At 43.4% G+C, this 16,877-nt stretch overlaps 1 protein-coding gene across 23 annotated transcripts in view; it reads left to right on the top strand.

Moving 5' to 3' along the window:
* The window catches only part of anapc1 (anaphase promoting complex subunit 1), a 47,412-nt gene extending 34,997 nt beyond the window's left edge, over window positions 1–12,415 (top strand). For 8 of the 23 annotated variants that reach the window (XM_071380291.1, XM_071380298.1, XM_071380297.1 and 5 more), the window contains one exon: window positions 2,189–2,631. Coding sequence is in view for 1 of the 23 variants with exons in the window: in XM_071380299.1 (XP_071236400.1) it covers window positions 6,487–6,513; window positions 6,640–6,803; window positions 9,370–9,446; window positions 11,295–11,377; window positions 11,712–11,781; window positions 12,107–12,189 (504 nt within the window). In the remaining 22 variants the exon portion in view is untranslated. Of the gene's footprint in view, window positions 1–2,188; window positions 4,827–5,090; window positions 5,822–6,134; window positions 6,391–6,465; window positions 6,514–6,639; window positions 6,804–9,369; window positions 9,447–11,294; window positions 11,378–11,711; window positions 11,782–12,106 lie in introns of those variants that run through there. The other 15 variants (XR_011672389.1, XR_011672395.1, XR_011672390.1 and 12 more) reach the window with 10 other exon arrangements.
* The last annotated feature ends 4,462 nt before the right edge of the window (window positions 12,416–16,877 follow it).

The following is a 16,877-nucleotide window of genomic DNA, read 5'->3' as shown; positions in this document are numbered from 1 at the left end:
ACATTTATGAAATTGCTTGCTCCAGTTACTAATAAGCACGCACCCATTAAGAAAATGACTGTAAAACGTTTAAATCCCCTTGGATTGATGAGGAATTAAAAACTTGTATGGTTGAGAGGGATGAGGCAAAAGGTATGGTAAATAAGTCTGTCAGCACAACCGATTTGGCAAACGTACTGCAAATTAAGAAATCATGTGACTAAACTAAATAAAAATAAACTATACTATGAAACAGAAAAAAATGATATAAAGAATGATAGTAACAACATTCATTGAATCAGATGGCTCATTTATCACAAAACCCACTGATATTGCCAACTACTTTTCATGACTTTATCATTGGCAAGATAAGCAAACTTAGGTATGACATGCCAGCAACAAACGCTGACACTACACATCCAAGTATATCTGACCAAATTATGAAAGACAAGAATTGTACTTTTGAATTCTGTAAAGTCAATGTGGAAGAGGTGAAAAAATTGTTGTCTATCAACAATGACAAGCCACCGGGGTCTGACAATCTGGATGGAAAATTACTGAGGATAATAGCGGACGATATTGCCACTCCTATTTGCTACATCTTCAATTTAAGCCTACTAGAAAGTGTGCCCTCAGGCCTGGAGGGAAGCTATAGTAATTCTGCTACCCAAGAATAGTAAAGCCCCATTTACTGGCTCAAATAGCTGACCAATCAGCCTGTTACCAACCCTTTAGTAAACTTCTGGAAAAAATTGTGTTTGACCAGATACAATGCTGACAACAGACTTTCAGCACGCTTATAGGGAAGGACACTCAACATGCATAGCACTTACACAAATGACTGATGATTGGCTGAGAGAAGTTGATGATCAAATTATTGGGGGGGCTGTCTTGTTTTTGACATTATCGATCATAGTCTGCTGCTGGAAAAATGTATGCGTTATGGCTTTACACCCCCTGCTATAATGTGGATAAAGAGTTACTTGTCTAACCGAACAGCGGGTGTTCTTTAATGGAAGCCTCTCCAACATAATCCAGGTAGAATCAGGAATTCCCCAAGGTAGCTGTTTAGGCCCCTTAAATTTTTCGATCTTTAATAACGACATGCTTTGAGTAAAGCCAGTGTGTCTATGTATGCGGATGACTCAACACTATACACGTCAGCTACTACAGCAACTGAAATGACTGCAACACTTAACAAAGAGCTGCAGTTAGTTTCAGAATGGATAGCAAAGAATAAGTTTGTCCTAAATATTATCAAAACTAAAAGCATTGTATTTGGGACAAATCATTCACTAAACCATAAACCTCAACTACATCTCATAATGAATAATGTGGAAATTGAGCAAGTTGAGGTGACTAAACTGCTTGGAGTAATTCTGGATTGTAAACTGTCATGATCAAAACATATTGATACAACAGTAGCTAAGATGGGGAGAAGTCTGTCCATAATAAAGCGCTACTCTGCCTTCTTAACAACACTATCAACAAGGCAGGTCCTACAGGCCCTTGTTTTGTCGCATTGACACTACTGTCCAGTAGTGTGGTCAGGTGCCACAAAGAGGGACTTAAGAAAATTGCAGTTGGCTCAGAACAGGGCAGCACGGCTGGCCCTTACAAGTACACGGAGAGCTAACATTAATGACATGCATCTAATTCTCTCATTGCTGAAAGTGGAGGAGAGATTGACTTCATCACTACTTGTTTTTGTAAGAGGTGTTGACAAGCTGAATGTACCGAGCTGTCTCGGACACCCATGCATACCCCACATGTCACCAGAGGTCTCGTCACAGTCCCCAAGTCCAGAACGGACTATTAGGCAGTGCACAGTACTACATAGAGCCATGACTACATGGAACTCTATTCCACATCAAGTAACTGACGCAAGCAGTAGAATCAGATTTAAAAAGAAGGTAAAAATACACATTATGCAACAACAGGGACTGTGAAGAGCTAAGAGTTTTGGTTCCAACCGCTGTGTCTTTGTGAGACATGGTGTGGGTGAATGGATGATCTCCACATGTGTATTTCCCACCGTAAAGCATGGAGGAGGAGGTGTGATGGTGTGGGGTGCTTTTCTGGTGACACTGTCTGTGATTTATTTAGAATTCAAGGCACACTTAACCAGCATCGTTACCACAGCATTCAGCAGCAATATGCCATCCCATCTGGTTAGCACTTAGTGGGACTATCATTTGTTTTTTAACAGGACAATGACCCAACACACCTCCAGGCTATTTGACCAAGAAGGAGAGTGATGGAGTGCTGCATCAGAGGACCTGGCCTCCACAATCACCCGACCTCAACCCAATTGAGATGGTTTGGGATGAGTTTGACCGCAGAGTGAAGGAAAAGCAGCCAACAAGTGCTCATAATATGTGTGAACTCCTTCAAGACTGTTGGAAAAGCATTCCAGGTGAAGCTGGTTGAGGGAATGCCGAGAGTATGCAAAGCTGTCATCAAGGCAAAGGGTGGTGATTTTGAAGAATCTCAAATATAAAATATGTTTTGATTTGTTTAACACCTTTTTGGTTACTACTTGAATCCGTATGTGTTATTTCATAGTTTTGATGTCTTCACTGTTATTCTACAATGTAGAAAATAGTAAAAATAAAGAAAAACACTTGAATGAGTAGGTGTTCTAAAACCTTTGACCTGTAGTGTACGTTGTGATATTGTTGTATGGTGGTTTTAAACATTTTGTGTTGTAAATATGTAGTGGTGTAATAATGTTATATGATGTACTGTTTTGCAGGAAGTTATCAACTGTTTATGTAGAGCGGCGGAAAAAAGAAACAGTCTTGCATGGAAAGCACTCTTCATACTTCAAAAGGCTGATAAATAATAAAAGGGTATCAATGTATCACTACCCTTCCCTCAGGACTCATCTAAAAGACCATATTGTATGCTTTATGCATGGCAGTAACCTAATACAGTTGAAGTCAGAAGTTTACATAGACCTTAGCCAAATACATTTAATCTCAGTTTTTCACAATTCCTGACATTTAATCCTAGTAAATATTCCCTGTTTTAGGTCAGTTAGGATCAGCACTTTATTTTAAGAATGTGAAATGTCATAATAATAGTAGAGCGAATGATTTATTTCAGCTTTTTTTTCTTTCATCACATTCCCAGTGGGTCAGACGTTTACATACACTCAATTAGTATTTGGCAGCATTGCCTTTAAATTGTTTAATTTATGTCAAACGTTTCAGTTAGCCTTCCACAAGCTTCCCACAATAAGTTGGGTGCATTTTGGCCCATTCCTCCTGACAGAGCTGGTGTAACTGAGTCAGGTTTGTAGGCCTCCTTGCTCGCACACGCCTTTTCTATAGGATTGAGGTCAGGGCTTTGTGATGGCCACTCCAATACCTTGACTTTGTTGTCCTTAAGCCATTTTGCCACAACTTTGGAAGTATGCTTGGGGTCATTATCCATTTGGAAGACCCATTTGCAACCATGCTTTAACTTCCTGACTGATGTCTTGAGATGTTGCTTCAATATATCCACATCATTTTCCTCCCTCATGATGCCATCTATTTTGTGAAGTGCACCAATCCCTCCTGCAGCAAGCACCCCCACAACATGATGCTGCCACCCCGTGCTTCACGGTTGGGATGGTGTTCTTCGGCTTGCAAGCCTCACCCTTTTTCCTCCAAACATAACGATGGTCATTATGGCCAAACAGTTCTATTTTTGTTTCATCAGACCAGAGGACATTTCTCCAAAAAGTATAATCTTTGTCCCCATGTGCAGTTGCAAACCATAGTCTGGCTTTTTTATGGCGGTTTTGGAGCAGTGTCTTCTTCCTTGCTGAGCGGCCTTTCAGGTTATGTTGATATAGGACTCGTTTTACTGTGGATATAGATACTTTTGTACCTGTTTCCTCCAGCATCTTCACAAGGTCTTTTGCTGTTGTTCTGGGATTGATTTGCACTTTTCACACCAAAGTATGTTCATCTCTAGGAGACAGAACGCGTCTTGTTCCTAAGTGGTTTGACGGCTGCGTGGTCCCATGGTGTTTATACTTGCATACTATTGTTTGTGCAGATGAACGTGGTATCTTCAGGCATTTTGGAAATTGCTCACAAGGATGAACCAGACTTGTGGAGGTCTACAATTCTTTTTGAAGTCTTGGCTGATTTCTTTAGATTTTTCCCATGATGTCAAGCAAAGAGGCACTAAGTTTGAAGGTAGGCCTTGAAATACATCCACAGGTACACCTCCAATTGGGTCAAATGATGTCAATTAGCCTATCAGAAGCTTCTAAAGCCATGACATCATTTTCTGGAATTTTCAAAGGTGTTTAAAGGCACAGTCAACTTAGTGTATGTAAACTTCTGACCCACTGGAATTGTGATACAGTGAATTATAAGTGAAATAATAAGTAGATGTCCTAACTGACTTGCCAAAACTATAGTTTGTTAACAAGAAATTTGCGGAGTGGTTAAAAATCAAGTTTAATGACTCCAACCTAAGTGTATGTAAACTTCCGACTTGTAGGTATGACTAACCTGAATGTATCTGAGCAGCTCTACATGGTGGTAGGGCATCGAGGCACCCACACCAGTATCAACAGAGAAAAACACAAGTCCCCCAGCTACCAGATCATGGAGAAGTACAATTAGCAACCAGCAAGAAAACTTTCCTTCCTTGTAGGCCTACTGTCTGTCAGTTGATCCCCATCTAACATATGACATTTTTTCCTGGAGGCACAAAACCATGGTCTAACAGAATACTATGACCAGAGACTTAATGTCCCAAGTGTGGGGGTTTCTGGTCATCAACGTGGACGTCACCTGTCCTGGAGCGACCCTGGCTATGATCTACCTGAAGACCAACAACAGGTGATAATTGATTCCACCACACTCTCATCTTTAGATACCCTTCAACGAAAAGTAATGCCGTGTTCTACTAGATTTGACTCTTCAATCTCCCATCTAATCTTGCATGGTGCCTCACAGAACATCTTGACCCCAGCGCTCCAACACATAGCTTATAACTGGGGAAAAAAGTCATTTTGAATCATTTTTAGGTTTTTCCTGGTTCTGTTCCCGTATTGGACAATAGGCTCAGGCTTCCATTAACACCTCTTTCTCACCCTCTCATAGGTCTATCGCGGGTAGGCTGAAAGCTCCAGACACCATGTTCCTCCTGGACTGCACTCTGGGTCAGTACAGACCTGCCTTATCTCAGTGTACTCTGGGTCAGTACAGACCTGCCTTATCTCAGTGTACTCTGGGTCAGTACAGACCTGTCTTTTTCACTGAGCCAGACCCCCGGAGCTCTCCGTCAGTGGTTCCCAACCTAGGTGTGGGGCGCCACATTTTCCTTGGGGGTTGCGGGCCTTACTTGATTTGCAACATTTCTGGGATCTTTTATTTCAGCTCATGAAACATGGGACCAACGCTTTACATGTTGCGTTAATATTTTTGTTCAGTAAAATGGCTGATCCTGTACACTCACACATTTTAGGTCGTCACTCACTTCTAAACCCACAAAGTCATAAACCCCGCCCATTTATACAATGTATCTTCTTAAAATTTGACCTAATCTTAACCATACTGCTAACCTTATGCCTAACCTTAACTTAAGACCTAAAAGCACATTTTTGTTGCCAATTTTGACTTTGTGGCTGTGGAATTTGACTTTGGATATAGAAGCTTGGCACTGTCTCCTCTCCCTCCTCAGACACTGGCCAGGTGTATCATCATTTGGGATGAGATTCTGCCCAACTCGAAAGCAGCAATGTGCCTCCGGTAACACCCCTCAATATGCAACAAACACCTTGGCTCATTAGACACAAGTCACTGCCAGCACAAACCTCTACACAGGACCTGTGGTAATAATATTATGAGTTCGGCATCGGGTTCTTAAGGCCAACAGTGTAGATGTCCATAGACATTAGAGGTTGGTTCCAAGGCTCTTAATGTTGGTAGTTAGTCATAATGAATGACATCAACGCTAATAAGGAAACACGTTTCGGTCCTCAAATGAGGCTTCAGTGCCAAGAGGATGTGACTGGCAACAAGCCTCAGACATTTCCTGCAGCCTGACCAATTTACACATTAACAGTATTAAATTAGTTAGTATCCCACAGTTTTTACAACGCTAACACAATATATTTTCTTTGTTTTGCATCCACATAATCCAAGAGAACATTGGGAATCCAGTGGTTTCGGAGGATTTGAACATGAAAACCATAGCGTGACTACAAACTGACTACAAGTTTTCCTAGCTCTCTCAGCATGGCTGGATATAAGAGACAGAGATGGTGTGTTTAGTCACATGATGATGTGTGGGACGACTCCTGTCCTCAGGCAAGCCCATGACCACATAATTGCTGGAACCTGTATGACTGTGGGATTCCACTTCGCTGGCTCGGCCAACTCTGACGCATTCGACTGCTTGGTAAGAAGCGAACATTTCAAAATAAGTTGGAGTTAATTGGCTAGTTCGTCTGTAACCCTTCTGTTTCTTTCACAGTAAAATTTCGCAAGGAACTTCATGCAGTGTTTGACATCAGCAACAGTTGTAAGTTGCACTACTCTCATGCTTCTGTCCAATGTAACCATAATGTCCATATAAGTCAATAGAATAAAGTCAAGTTTAAAGTTTGCATCAAAATCACCACAACCAATTTGCTCTCTCTTCTGCCAGACGGGCCACTATAACTTAGAGATGTGTCTGAGCATGTTGTTGTCCATGGTGATGGCTGGCTCTGGTAACCTGAAGGTGCTGGAGCTCTGCCACGTCCTCCACAAGAGGACCAGAACTATGACCCACCACATGGCCCTGGGCATGCTCGTCCTGGGAGGAGGGAGGTGAGATGTTTCAACCAGCCTCTCCAATGGTTATAGCCTACACAGATATTGCTCATACTATCTTTTGCCTATGTGTTGTACCTTTCACATGTCATCTGTATCGATGTAGATTGTATGTTTTGCTACAGACCTAGATAATGGAACAACATGTACAGTGGCAAGAAAACGTATGCGAACCCTTTGGAATTACCTGGTTTTCTGCATAAATTGGTCATAAAATTTGTTCTGATCTTCATCGAAGTCACAACAATAGACAAACACAGTCTGCTTAAACTAATAACACACAGACAATTATACGTGCAAACATTCACAGTGTGGGTTGGAAAAAAATATGTGAACCCTTGCATTTATTAACTGGTTGACCCTCCTTTGGCAGCAATAAACTCAATCAAACATTTTCTGTAGTTGCGGATCAGAACTGCACAACGGCCAGGAGGAATGTTGGACCATTCATCTTTATAAAACTGTTTGATAAACTTGGGAATTCATTTTTCTGTTGATGATGGCAAGCTGTTTAGGCCCTGAGGCAGCAAAGCAGCACCAAACCATGATGCTCCCTCCACCATACAGTTGGGATGAGGTTTTGATGTTGGTGTGCTGTGCCTTTTCTTTTTCTCCACACAGTGTATTATGTTCCTTCCAAACAACTCAACTTTAGTGTTATCTGTCCACATAATATTTTGCCAGAAGCGCTGTGGAACATCCAGGTGCACTTTTGCTGTTTTTCAGCAGTGGCTTCTTCCGTGGTGTCCTCCCATGAACACCATTCTTGTTTAGTGTTTTACGTATCGTAGACTCGTCAACAGAGATGTTAGCATGTTCCAGAGATTTCTTTAAGTCTTTAGCTGACACTCTAGGATTCTTCTGAACCTCACTGAGCATTCTGCACTGTGCTCTTGCAGTCATCTTTGCAGGACGGCCACTCCTAGGGAGAGTAGCAACAGGGCTGAACTTTCTCCATTTATAGACAGTTTTTCTTACCATGGACTGATGAACATCAAGGCTTTTAGAGATACTTTTGTAACCCTTTCCAGCTTTATGCAAGTCAACAATTCTTAATCTTAGGTCTTCTGAGATCTCTTTTGTTCGAGGCATGGTTCACATCAGGCAAAGCTTCTTGTGAATAGCGAACTCAAATTTAGTTTTTTTATAGGACAAGGCAGCTCTAACCAACATCTCCAATCTCTTCTCATTGATTGGACTCCAGGTTAGCGGACTCCTGACTCCAATTAGCTTTTGGAGAAGTCATTAGCCTAGGGTTTCACATATGAATGTTTAAATTGTGTTCAATATAGACAAGAAAAATACAATAATTTGTTTATTAGTTTAAGCACACTGTGTTTGTCTATTGTTGTGACTAAGATGGAGAGCAGATCAAATGTATGCAGAAATCCAGGTAATTCCAAAGGGTTCACATACTTTTCTTGCCACTGTATAATGAGATGTGGGAGAGGAGTCCTGTTACGTGAGTGTTCTTCATAACAAATGCAGTTCAAATATCCCAGGGCTACGCAAGCAGTGACTAAGGTGTCTTTTTGTACGTAACAATACTCATTACTGATGCTAAATCTGACTCGTCCTCAACATTTACTGTACAAACCCTTTGATTTTAGACTTGCCATATTTTTAGGTGGACAATTTCAGGCCCACAACTTCAAGGTCGCAATTTGAATGGCCTTATTGTAGTATTCTCAACCTATTCCTGCCATCAACACACCTGCATCAGGAAAGATTGTAGAGGGGAGCAGACACATGGCGTCTTTATTTCAATCTCTCGCTCGCCCTCTCTCTCGATGTGGTCTGTGGAGAGCGCTTTCATTCTGCGTAGTAACCAATCACCATACGGCCCTGTCAGTCTGGCTCATCATGAAACCTGAAGTGAAACACTTCTCTTCTCATTTTGTGTAGCTACAGAGTTCACCAGTGAGCTTAGTCTCAGCATAGGGAATGGTGTGATTGAAACATAGTAATATTGTTCAGGAACAAGTTTCTGAAAATGAATTTGAGTGGCGCTAAATAAACAGCTGTTCAGTCATTATGTTACTCTACAGTATGTTTGTGGGTCTTGTTATCAAGCTGACTCATGTAGTAAATAGTGCTGTTGTTTTCACCTCTCCCTGTAATACACATAGTAAAAACCAGAACATCCCACCCAGCCAGTTCGCTTTATCCGTTGCCATGTAGACTGGATGAGTGGCAGCTCGTGGGTTGAGAACTAATCTCTTCAGCTGGTGTTTTAAGAGGCGGCGAGGCAACCCCTCACCCACACTAATCTAAACAAGTGATTTCTCTCTCCAAGCCGACACAATGGTTTGAACCAGCCTAAACACACACTTAACCGAAGCCTTTATTTTTTAAGTAGAGCTTTTATGAGCACAAAGGACGTCAGGTAGATAACAATTCAAAACTGTTTTGCACAGGGCAAATTCCTCATTTGTTCATGGGACCTATTCACAAAAAAGGGACTCTATTATGATATGTGCTAACATCAACACTGTGATTTTGATTTATTGCTATGTCTGAGTCTGACGTAGCGCTCTGTTATCCTGTGCTTGTCCTCTCCCAGGTACACTCCAACTCGGCCATCGCTACCTTGCTCTGTGCGCTCTACCACCATTTTCCTGCCCACAGCACAGATAACCGGTAAGACGCACAATCTCTGGAAAAACCCACATTTGGTACAGCTTACTAGAGCTCTAGAATAGCATGACAGACAGAGCTCTAAACTAAAGTATCCGACTTTCAATCACCATAATGACTTGGGTGCGGATTCCAAGAATAGCAAGAGGGAGGTGGTGTAACATGAGGAGAGAAGTCCATCAGAGTTTCTACTGACAGCTGTAAAAGTCAATGACCATAATGAGTGGGGTGGTAATTGTCTGGGATGAGTGGTTAAGAATAGTGAGAGAACAGCATATAGACCAGGGCATTTCAACTCTGACCCTCACAGGCTGAAGTATTGCTGATTTTCTTTTCTACCTGGTAGTTAATTTATCAATTGATTGTAATTGATTAGCCAATGTTCACTTGTCTGGTCAGTTCGTGCCGGTTCTGACTCAGTTGATTAGAAGGAAAGGGTGAAAATCAGTGACGCTATGGCCCTCCGGGACCTTACTTGGGTGTCCCTGAGGTAAAGTGTGTGTGACCTCCATTCTCCAGGTAACAGTCCCTACGTAACCTGAGTCTCCTGGTGGCAGCTGGGGATGATTAGGTGGCCATGATGGTATGAGGGCCAGATTGGGAATTTATCCAGGACACCGGGGTTAACACCCCTACTCTTACAATAAGTGCCATGGGATCTTTTTGGGACCAGAGGAAAGGGTGCCTCCTACTGGCCCTCCAACACCACTTCCAGCAGCATCTGGTCTCCCATCCAGGGACCAAACAGGACCTGCCCTGCTTAGCTTCAGAAGCAAGCCAGCAGTGGGATGCAGGGTGATATGCTGCAGTTTCCACTGCTCCGGAGTCCAATGGCGGCGAGATTTACACCACTCCAGCCGACGTTTGGCATTGCGCATGGTGATCTTAGGCTTGTGTGCGGCTGCTCGGCCCTGGAAACCCATTTCATGGAGCTCCCAACGAACAGTTCTTGTGCTGACGTTGCCTCCAGAGGCAGTTTAGAACTCTGTAGTGAGGGTTGTAACCAAGGACAAACGATTTTTACGTGCTACGCGCTTCAGCACTCGCCGGTCCCGTTCTGTGAGCTTGTGTGGCCTACCACTTCGCGGCTGAGCTGTTGTTGCTTGTAGACGTTTCCACTTCACAGTAACAGCACTTACAGTTGACCAGGGCAGCTTTTTTAAAATTAATTAATTTACCCCAATTCTGTGATATCCAATTGGTAGTCAGTCTTGTCCCATCGTTGCAACTCCCGTACGGACTCGGGAGAGGCAAAGGTCGAGAACCATGCGTCCTCTGAAACACGACTCTGAAACATGACAAACTGCTCGCCCAACCCGGAAGCCAGCCGCACCAATATGTCGGAGGAAACACCGTCCAACTGGTGTCAGCGTGCATGTGCCCGGCCTGCCACAGGAGGCACGATGGGCGCGATGGGACAAGGACATCCCGGCCGGCCAAACCCTCTCCTAACTCGGAAGACGCTGGGCCAATTGTGCGCCGCCTCATGGGTCTCCCGGTCGCGGCCGGCTGCGACACAGTCGGGGATCAAACTCGGATCTGTAGTGACGCCTCTAGCACTGCGATGCAGTGCCTTAGACCACTGAGCCACTCGGGAGGCCCCAGGGCAGAAGTTTGGCGAACTGACATGTTGGAATGGTGGCATCCTATGACGGTGCCATGTTGAAAGTCACTGAGCTCTTTAGTAAGGCCATTCTACTGCCATTGTTTGCCTATGGACTTTGCATGGCTGTGTGCTCGATATATACACCTGTCAGCAACGGGTGTGGCTGAAATAGGGGTGTCCACATACTTTTGTATATTTAGTGTGTAATGGCTGTGTTTCTGTGTTCATTTCTTCAATGTCTTCAGAGCATAGGGGACTCTGTTTAGAGGAGATTACAGCGGAACTGATGGCCCCCACCATGTTGCCTGAGCTGCAGCTCCTCAATAAGGTCAAATGAAATGTAATCATGCTGCAAAGTCATTCTGCTAAGCAGGATGGTCCATGTCAAAATTGAGATTTCAAGATTTTTGTTAGAAAGTGAGTAATGCTATGTGTCCATGTATGCAATTGATACGCTTTTCTCCCTTCCTCTTTACAATACAGTACAGGGAAAGGTCAGTTAGGATGATCAAACTCCGCTATTACAATACAGTACAGGGAAAGGTCAGTTAGGATGATCAAACTCCGCTATTACAAGAAAATCATAGGATCTTTTTCACATTGTTTTCAAACTAAATGTTCAAAGATGAATGGCTGACCTACTTGTTTTAATGTGGTTACAGATTCAAGTAAAAGGACCATTGATACTGGAAGCTGTCCATAGACCTGAAGTAAAGGAACTCCACATCTTCAGTAAGTCCACCACTTGTATGTTTGTGAACATTTCTGGCCCAATGTTCAGATTCATATCATGAAATCTCAGTGGGTGATAAATTATCAGGGCCATACTCTTTGATGTGAGTTTGTGATATTCTGCAATAATGGTTGTTAATGGCAGCACATATTGTTTTGTGGGGCTGGGAATTACTAGGGACCTCACAATATGATATTATCACAATACTTAAGTGCCGATACAATATGTACTGCGATTCTCACGATTCTATATGTATTGCGATTCAATACTGCAACGTTATTGAGATTTGATGTTTCAAAACAATCTGCTCACCATATTCTGCAGAGGGACGAGAGAGCATGAGAAGACAAGTTTTGACCAGTCAGGCAAAAATAAAAGTGCTGAAACCATGTTGGCTTGCTATTTAAAAAGATGGAAAACAAGCTATAGGATGAAAAACACCAGAGTTTTTGTGCAGGTACACCCGACTAGCGCTAGCTAACGCTATCTAGCAAAAATATTATATAAATAAAAAAATATTTGTTTTAAATTACAAGTCAAAGTTTCACTATAATGTCGTTCAAAATAATAGTGCTATGTAGCTATAGATTTTTCCAATATCACTATTTTTTTCCATCCTAACATGTGATCTAAAATTGACTCATTTCTTCTATACAGTGAGGGGAAAAAAGTATTTGATCCCCTGCTGATTTTGTACGTTTGCCCACTGACAAAGAAATGATCAGTCTATCATTTTAATGGTAGGTTTATTTGAACAGTGAGAGACAGAATATCAACAAAAAAATCCAGAAAAACGCATGTCAAAAATGTTATGAATTGATTTGCATTTTAATGAGGGAAATAAGTATTTGACCCCTCTGCAAAACATGACTTAGTACTTGGTGGCAAAACCCTTGTTGGCAAGGTCAGACGTTTCTTGTAGTTGGCCACCAGGTTTGCACACATCTCAGGAGGGATTTTGTCCCACTCCTCTTTGCAGATCTTCTTCAAGTCATTAAGGTTTCGAGGCTGACGTTTGGCAACTCGAACCTTCAGCTCCCTCCACAGATTTTCTATGGGATTAAGGTCTGGAGACTGGCTAGGCCACTCCAGGACCTTAATGTGCTTCTTCTTGAGCCACTCCTTTGTTGCCTTGGCCGTGTGTTTTGGGTCATTGTCATGCTGGAATACCCATCCACGACCCATTTTCAATACCCTGGCTGAGGGAAGGAGGTTTTCACCCAAGATTTGACGGTACATGGCCCCGTCCATCGTCCCTTTGATGCGGTGAAGTTGTCCTGTCCCTTTAGCAGAAAAACACCCCCAAAGCATAATGTTTCCACCTCCATGTTTGACGGTGGGGATGGTTTCTTGGGGTCATAGGCAGCATTCCTCCTCCTCCAAACACGGCAAGTTGGGTTGATGCCAAAGAACTCCATTTTGGTCTCATCTGACCACAACACGTTCACCCAGTTGTCCTCTGAATCATTCAGATGTTCATTGGCAAACTTCAGACAGGCATGTATATGTGCTTTCTTGAGCAGGGGGACCTTGCGGGCGCTGCAGGATTTCAGTCCTTCACGGCATAGTGTGTTACCAATTGTTTTCTTGATGACTATGGTCCCAGCTGCCTTGAGATCATTGACAAGATCCTCCTGTGTAGTTCTGGGCTGATTCCTCACCGTTCTCATGATCATTGCAACTCCACGAGGTGAGATCTTGCATGGAGCCCCAGGCTGAGGGAGATTGACAGTTCTTTTGTGTTTCTTCCATTTGCGAATAATCACAGAAACTGTTGTCACCTTCTCACCAAGCTGCTTGGCGATGGTCTTGTAGCCCATTCCAGCCTTGTGTAGGTCTACAATCTTGTCCCTGACATCCTTGGAGAGCTCTTTGGTCTTGGCCATGGTGGAGAGTTTGGAATCTGATTGATTGATTGCTTCTGTGGACAGGTATCTTTTATACAGGTAAGAAACTGAGATTAGGAGCACTCCCTTTAAGAGTGTGCTCCTAATCTCCGTTCGTTACCTGTATGAAAGACACCTGGGAGCCAGAAATCTTTTTTGATAGAGATGGGGTCAAATACTTATTTCCCTCATTAAAATGCAAATCAATTTATAACATTTTTGACATGGATTTTTCTGGATATTTTTGTTGTTATTCTGTCTCTCACTGTTCAAATAAACCTACCATTAAAATTATAGACTGATAATTTCTTTGTCAGTGGGCAAACGTACAAAATCAGCAGGGGATCAAATACTTTTTTCCCTCACTGTATGTGTGTTGTATGTCCATTCTGTCCAGAGATGGTGTTCTGTATCTGAAGCTGCGTGCCCTATAAGGTCGACCTTCTGGACTGGAAGAATCTATTATCCCCCAACGTCGTCAACAGGAACTCAGAAGTCCGCACATTCAAGGTACAAACATCCTGGTCCTCTGTTTACACAAAACTGGACTGACTGGGACACCTTTTAACTAGTTACATGCCATCATGTACTTCATCAGTACTACTTCAGTACTACATGTTGGATATTGGCTACATAGGAGATTCAATGATACTTTAGCGTACAAGCATAACTTTGTCAACATGGCATGCTGCATATACCAGTACACATTTATTTCATTTGTATGTTAAGGTTGCAAGGTTGTGAAACTTGAACCAATGAAAATGAAATCAATGCTAAACTATCAACACATAGCTAGCATAATGAGTCTCGAACATCTGTGTTGGCCAGTCAGAAAGAAGCATGAATGAGACATTTAGATATTGATAATGATATAATCCCAGTATAGCACAAAGTAGTGCACGTGACATCACTGTGGGGCGGCAAAACAACCAATATGTCTTGACACTGTGTGACAGGATATTTCCCTGTGAGCCTACCAGCCTATGGTCCAATAGCCTTTTAGTCAACATGTCCCCTGTCCCACTAGATGCAATAGCTCATTGGAAACCGTCAAGTGCCTCCGTCAGGCACGATCAGCAGACCTTGTTGTTGTAGCAGTTATTTTTTCTCCCACAGCCAGAGGCCATCTCGACCTTCCCCTCCGATGCTGCCTTGGTCTCCTTCGCTGAAAGCCTCGGATAGCATGAGACATGTTGATTAGCGGAGTGGATGCTATGTGGTGCAGCTGCAACTTAACGTTGTAACACAGAGCTTACATTGAGGGTTTAAATTAGACTTAAATACTGCCTATGTCGCTCCCCTTGTGAATCCGTTTGTTAATCACTTGAATCCCATTTCCACCAGGTAGATATCACTATATGTAATTGGACATGTGGAATATTTATTTTTGAATACACTGTGAAATTGAAGGAGATTGGTTCTAACCTTTAGCTCATGATTTGATTGCAATTATTGAAACATTCCTCACTGTCCTATTTTATAATTCCACAGTTTCTGTTTTTGATTGTTCAATTGATAAGCACTCACTGAATGGAGCTTCTATTTACTGTTGTAGCACTGAATGGAGCTTCTATTTACTGTTGTAGCACTAAATGGAGCTTCTATTTACTGTTGTAGCACTAAATGGAGCTTCTATTTACTGTTGTAGCACTGAATGGAGCTTCTATTTTGTTGTAGCACTGAATGGAGCTTCTATTTACTGTTGTAGCACTGAATGGAGCTTCTATTTACTGTTGTAGCACTGAATGGAGCTTCTATTTACTGTTGTAGCACTGAATGGAGCTTCTATTTACTGTTGTAGCACTGAATGGAGCTTCTATTTTGTTGTCTTTGTCCAAAAACACAACACTTGGCCTTAATCTTTGCCATTCGATCTGAGTGTCACTCAGGAGAACCCTGAGATGCTGCCCACCTACATTGCTATTGATCATGTAAGAAACATAGAAGTCACCTCATACAATAGTAACAGTGGTCTGTGCATGTTCCTCAGGACTCTCCAACTGTTCCTGGAGAGATACCCTCCTGGTTTTTGCGCCAACCCCAGTTTTAACTAACCTAATTTCAGCTTAGAATCAGGTGTGCTAGATTAGGGTTGGCGTGAACCTACAGGACGTTATCGCTCCAGGAACAAGGTTGTGGAGCCCTGATGTACATGCTCCCACTCCCAATTCAGCTGTATTAGTGTTAGATACGTTTTCATAGATTGACTTTTCCCCAATACAAACTGACGTCACTTCAATGTGCTCTCGGTTGTATGTCTCCAATGTCGTCTCTTAGTGTGTGTTGACTGCTTTTTGCCACAGGTGATACTGACCCTGGAACAGATGTAGACGTTTGCTCTGTGGCAGATGAGACTGTTGTTGGAGCTATGTGAGAACAGGGTCCTGCAACACAGACTGAGGCAGGGGGCACAGGGCAGGGTCCTGCAACACAGACTGAAGGAGGGGGAAAAGGGCAGGGTCCTGCAACACAGACTGAAGGAGGGGGCAAAGGGCAGGGTCCTGCAACACAGACTGAAGGAGGGGGCAAAGGGCAGGGTCCTGCAACACAGACTGAAGGAGGGGGCAAAGGGCAGGGTCCTGCAACACAGACTGAAGGAGGGGGCAAAGGGCAGGGTCCTGCAACACAGACTGAAGGAGGGGGCAAAGGGCAGGGTCCTGCAACACAGACTGAAGGAGGGGGCAAAGGGCAGGGTCCTGCAACACAGACTGAAGGAGGGGGCAAAGGGCAGGGTCCTGCAACACAGACTGAAGGAGGGGGCAAAGGGCAGGGTCCTGCAACACAGACTGAAGGAGGGGGCAAAGGGCAGGGTCCTGCAACACAGACTGAGGCAGGGGGCAAAGGGCAGGGTCCTGCAACACAGACTGAGGCAGGGGGCAAAGGGCAGGGTCCTGCAACACAGACTGAGGCAGGGGGCAAAGGGCAGGGTCCTGCAACACAGACTGAGGCAGGGGGCACAGGGCAGGGTCCTGCAACACAGACTGAGGCAGGGTGCACAGGGCAGGGGGCTGCTGTTCATCTGCCTGTCATGAAGAACTCAGCCGATGGCACCCTGGACTGCTGGCTCTCTGGTGAGAGGTCTCAACCCAGTGGGAGGGGCACGTCTACTGGAGGATGGACTGTTAACAGATCCCTTTGAATGAACTGTACAATAATATATTAGCCTGACCGTACAGTTTGTAGCAGTGTGTACCTGTAATGTAACACAC

This window comes from Salvelinus alpinus, chromosome 32 (genome assembly GCF_045679555.1).
Source record: "Salvelinus alpinus chromosome 32, SLU_Salpinus.1, whole genome shotgun sequence".
NCBI classification, from domain to species: domain Eukaryota; kingdom Metazoa; phylum Chordata; class Actinopteri; order Salmoniformes; family Salmonidae; genus Salvelinus; species Salvelinus alpinus.
The sequence above is the reverse complement of the archived record's forward strand: the minus strand, read 5'-3'. Positions and strand labels throughout refer to the sequence as shown.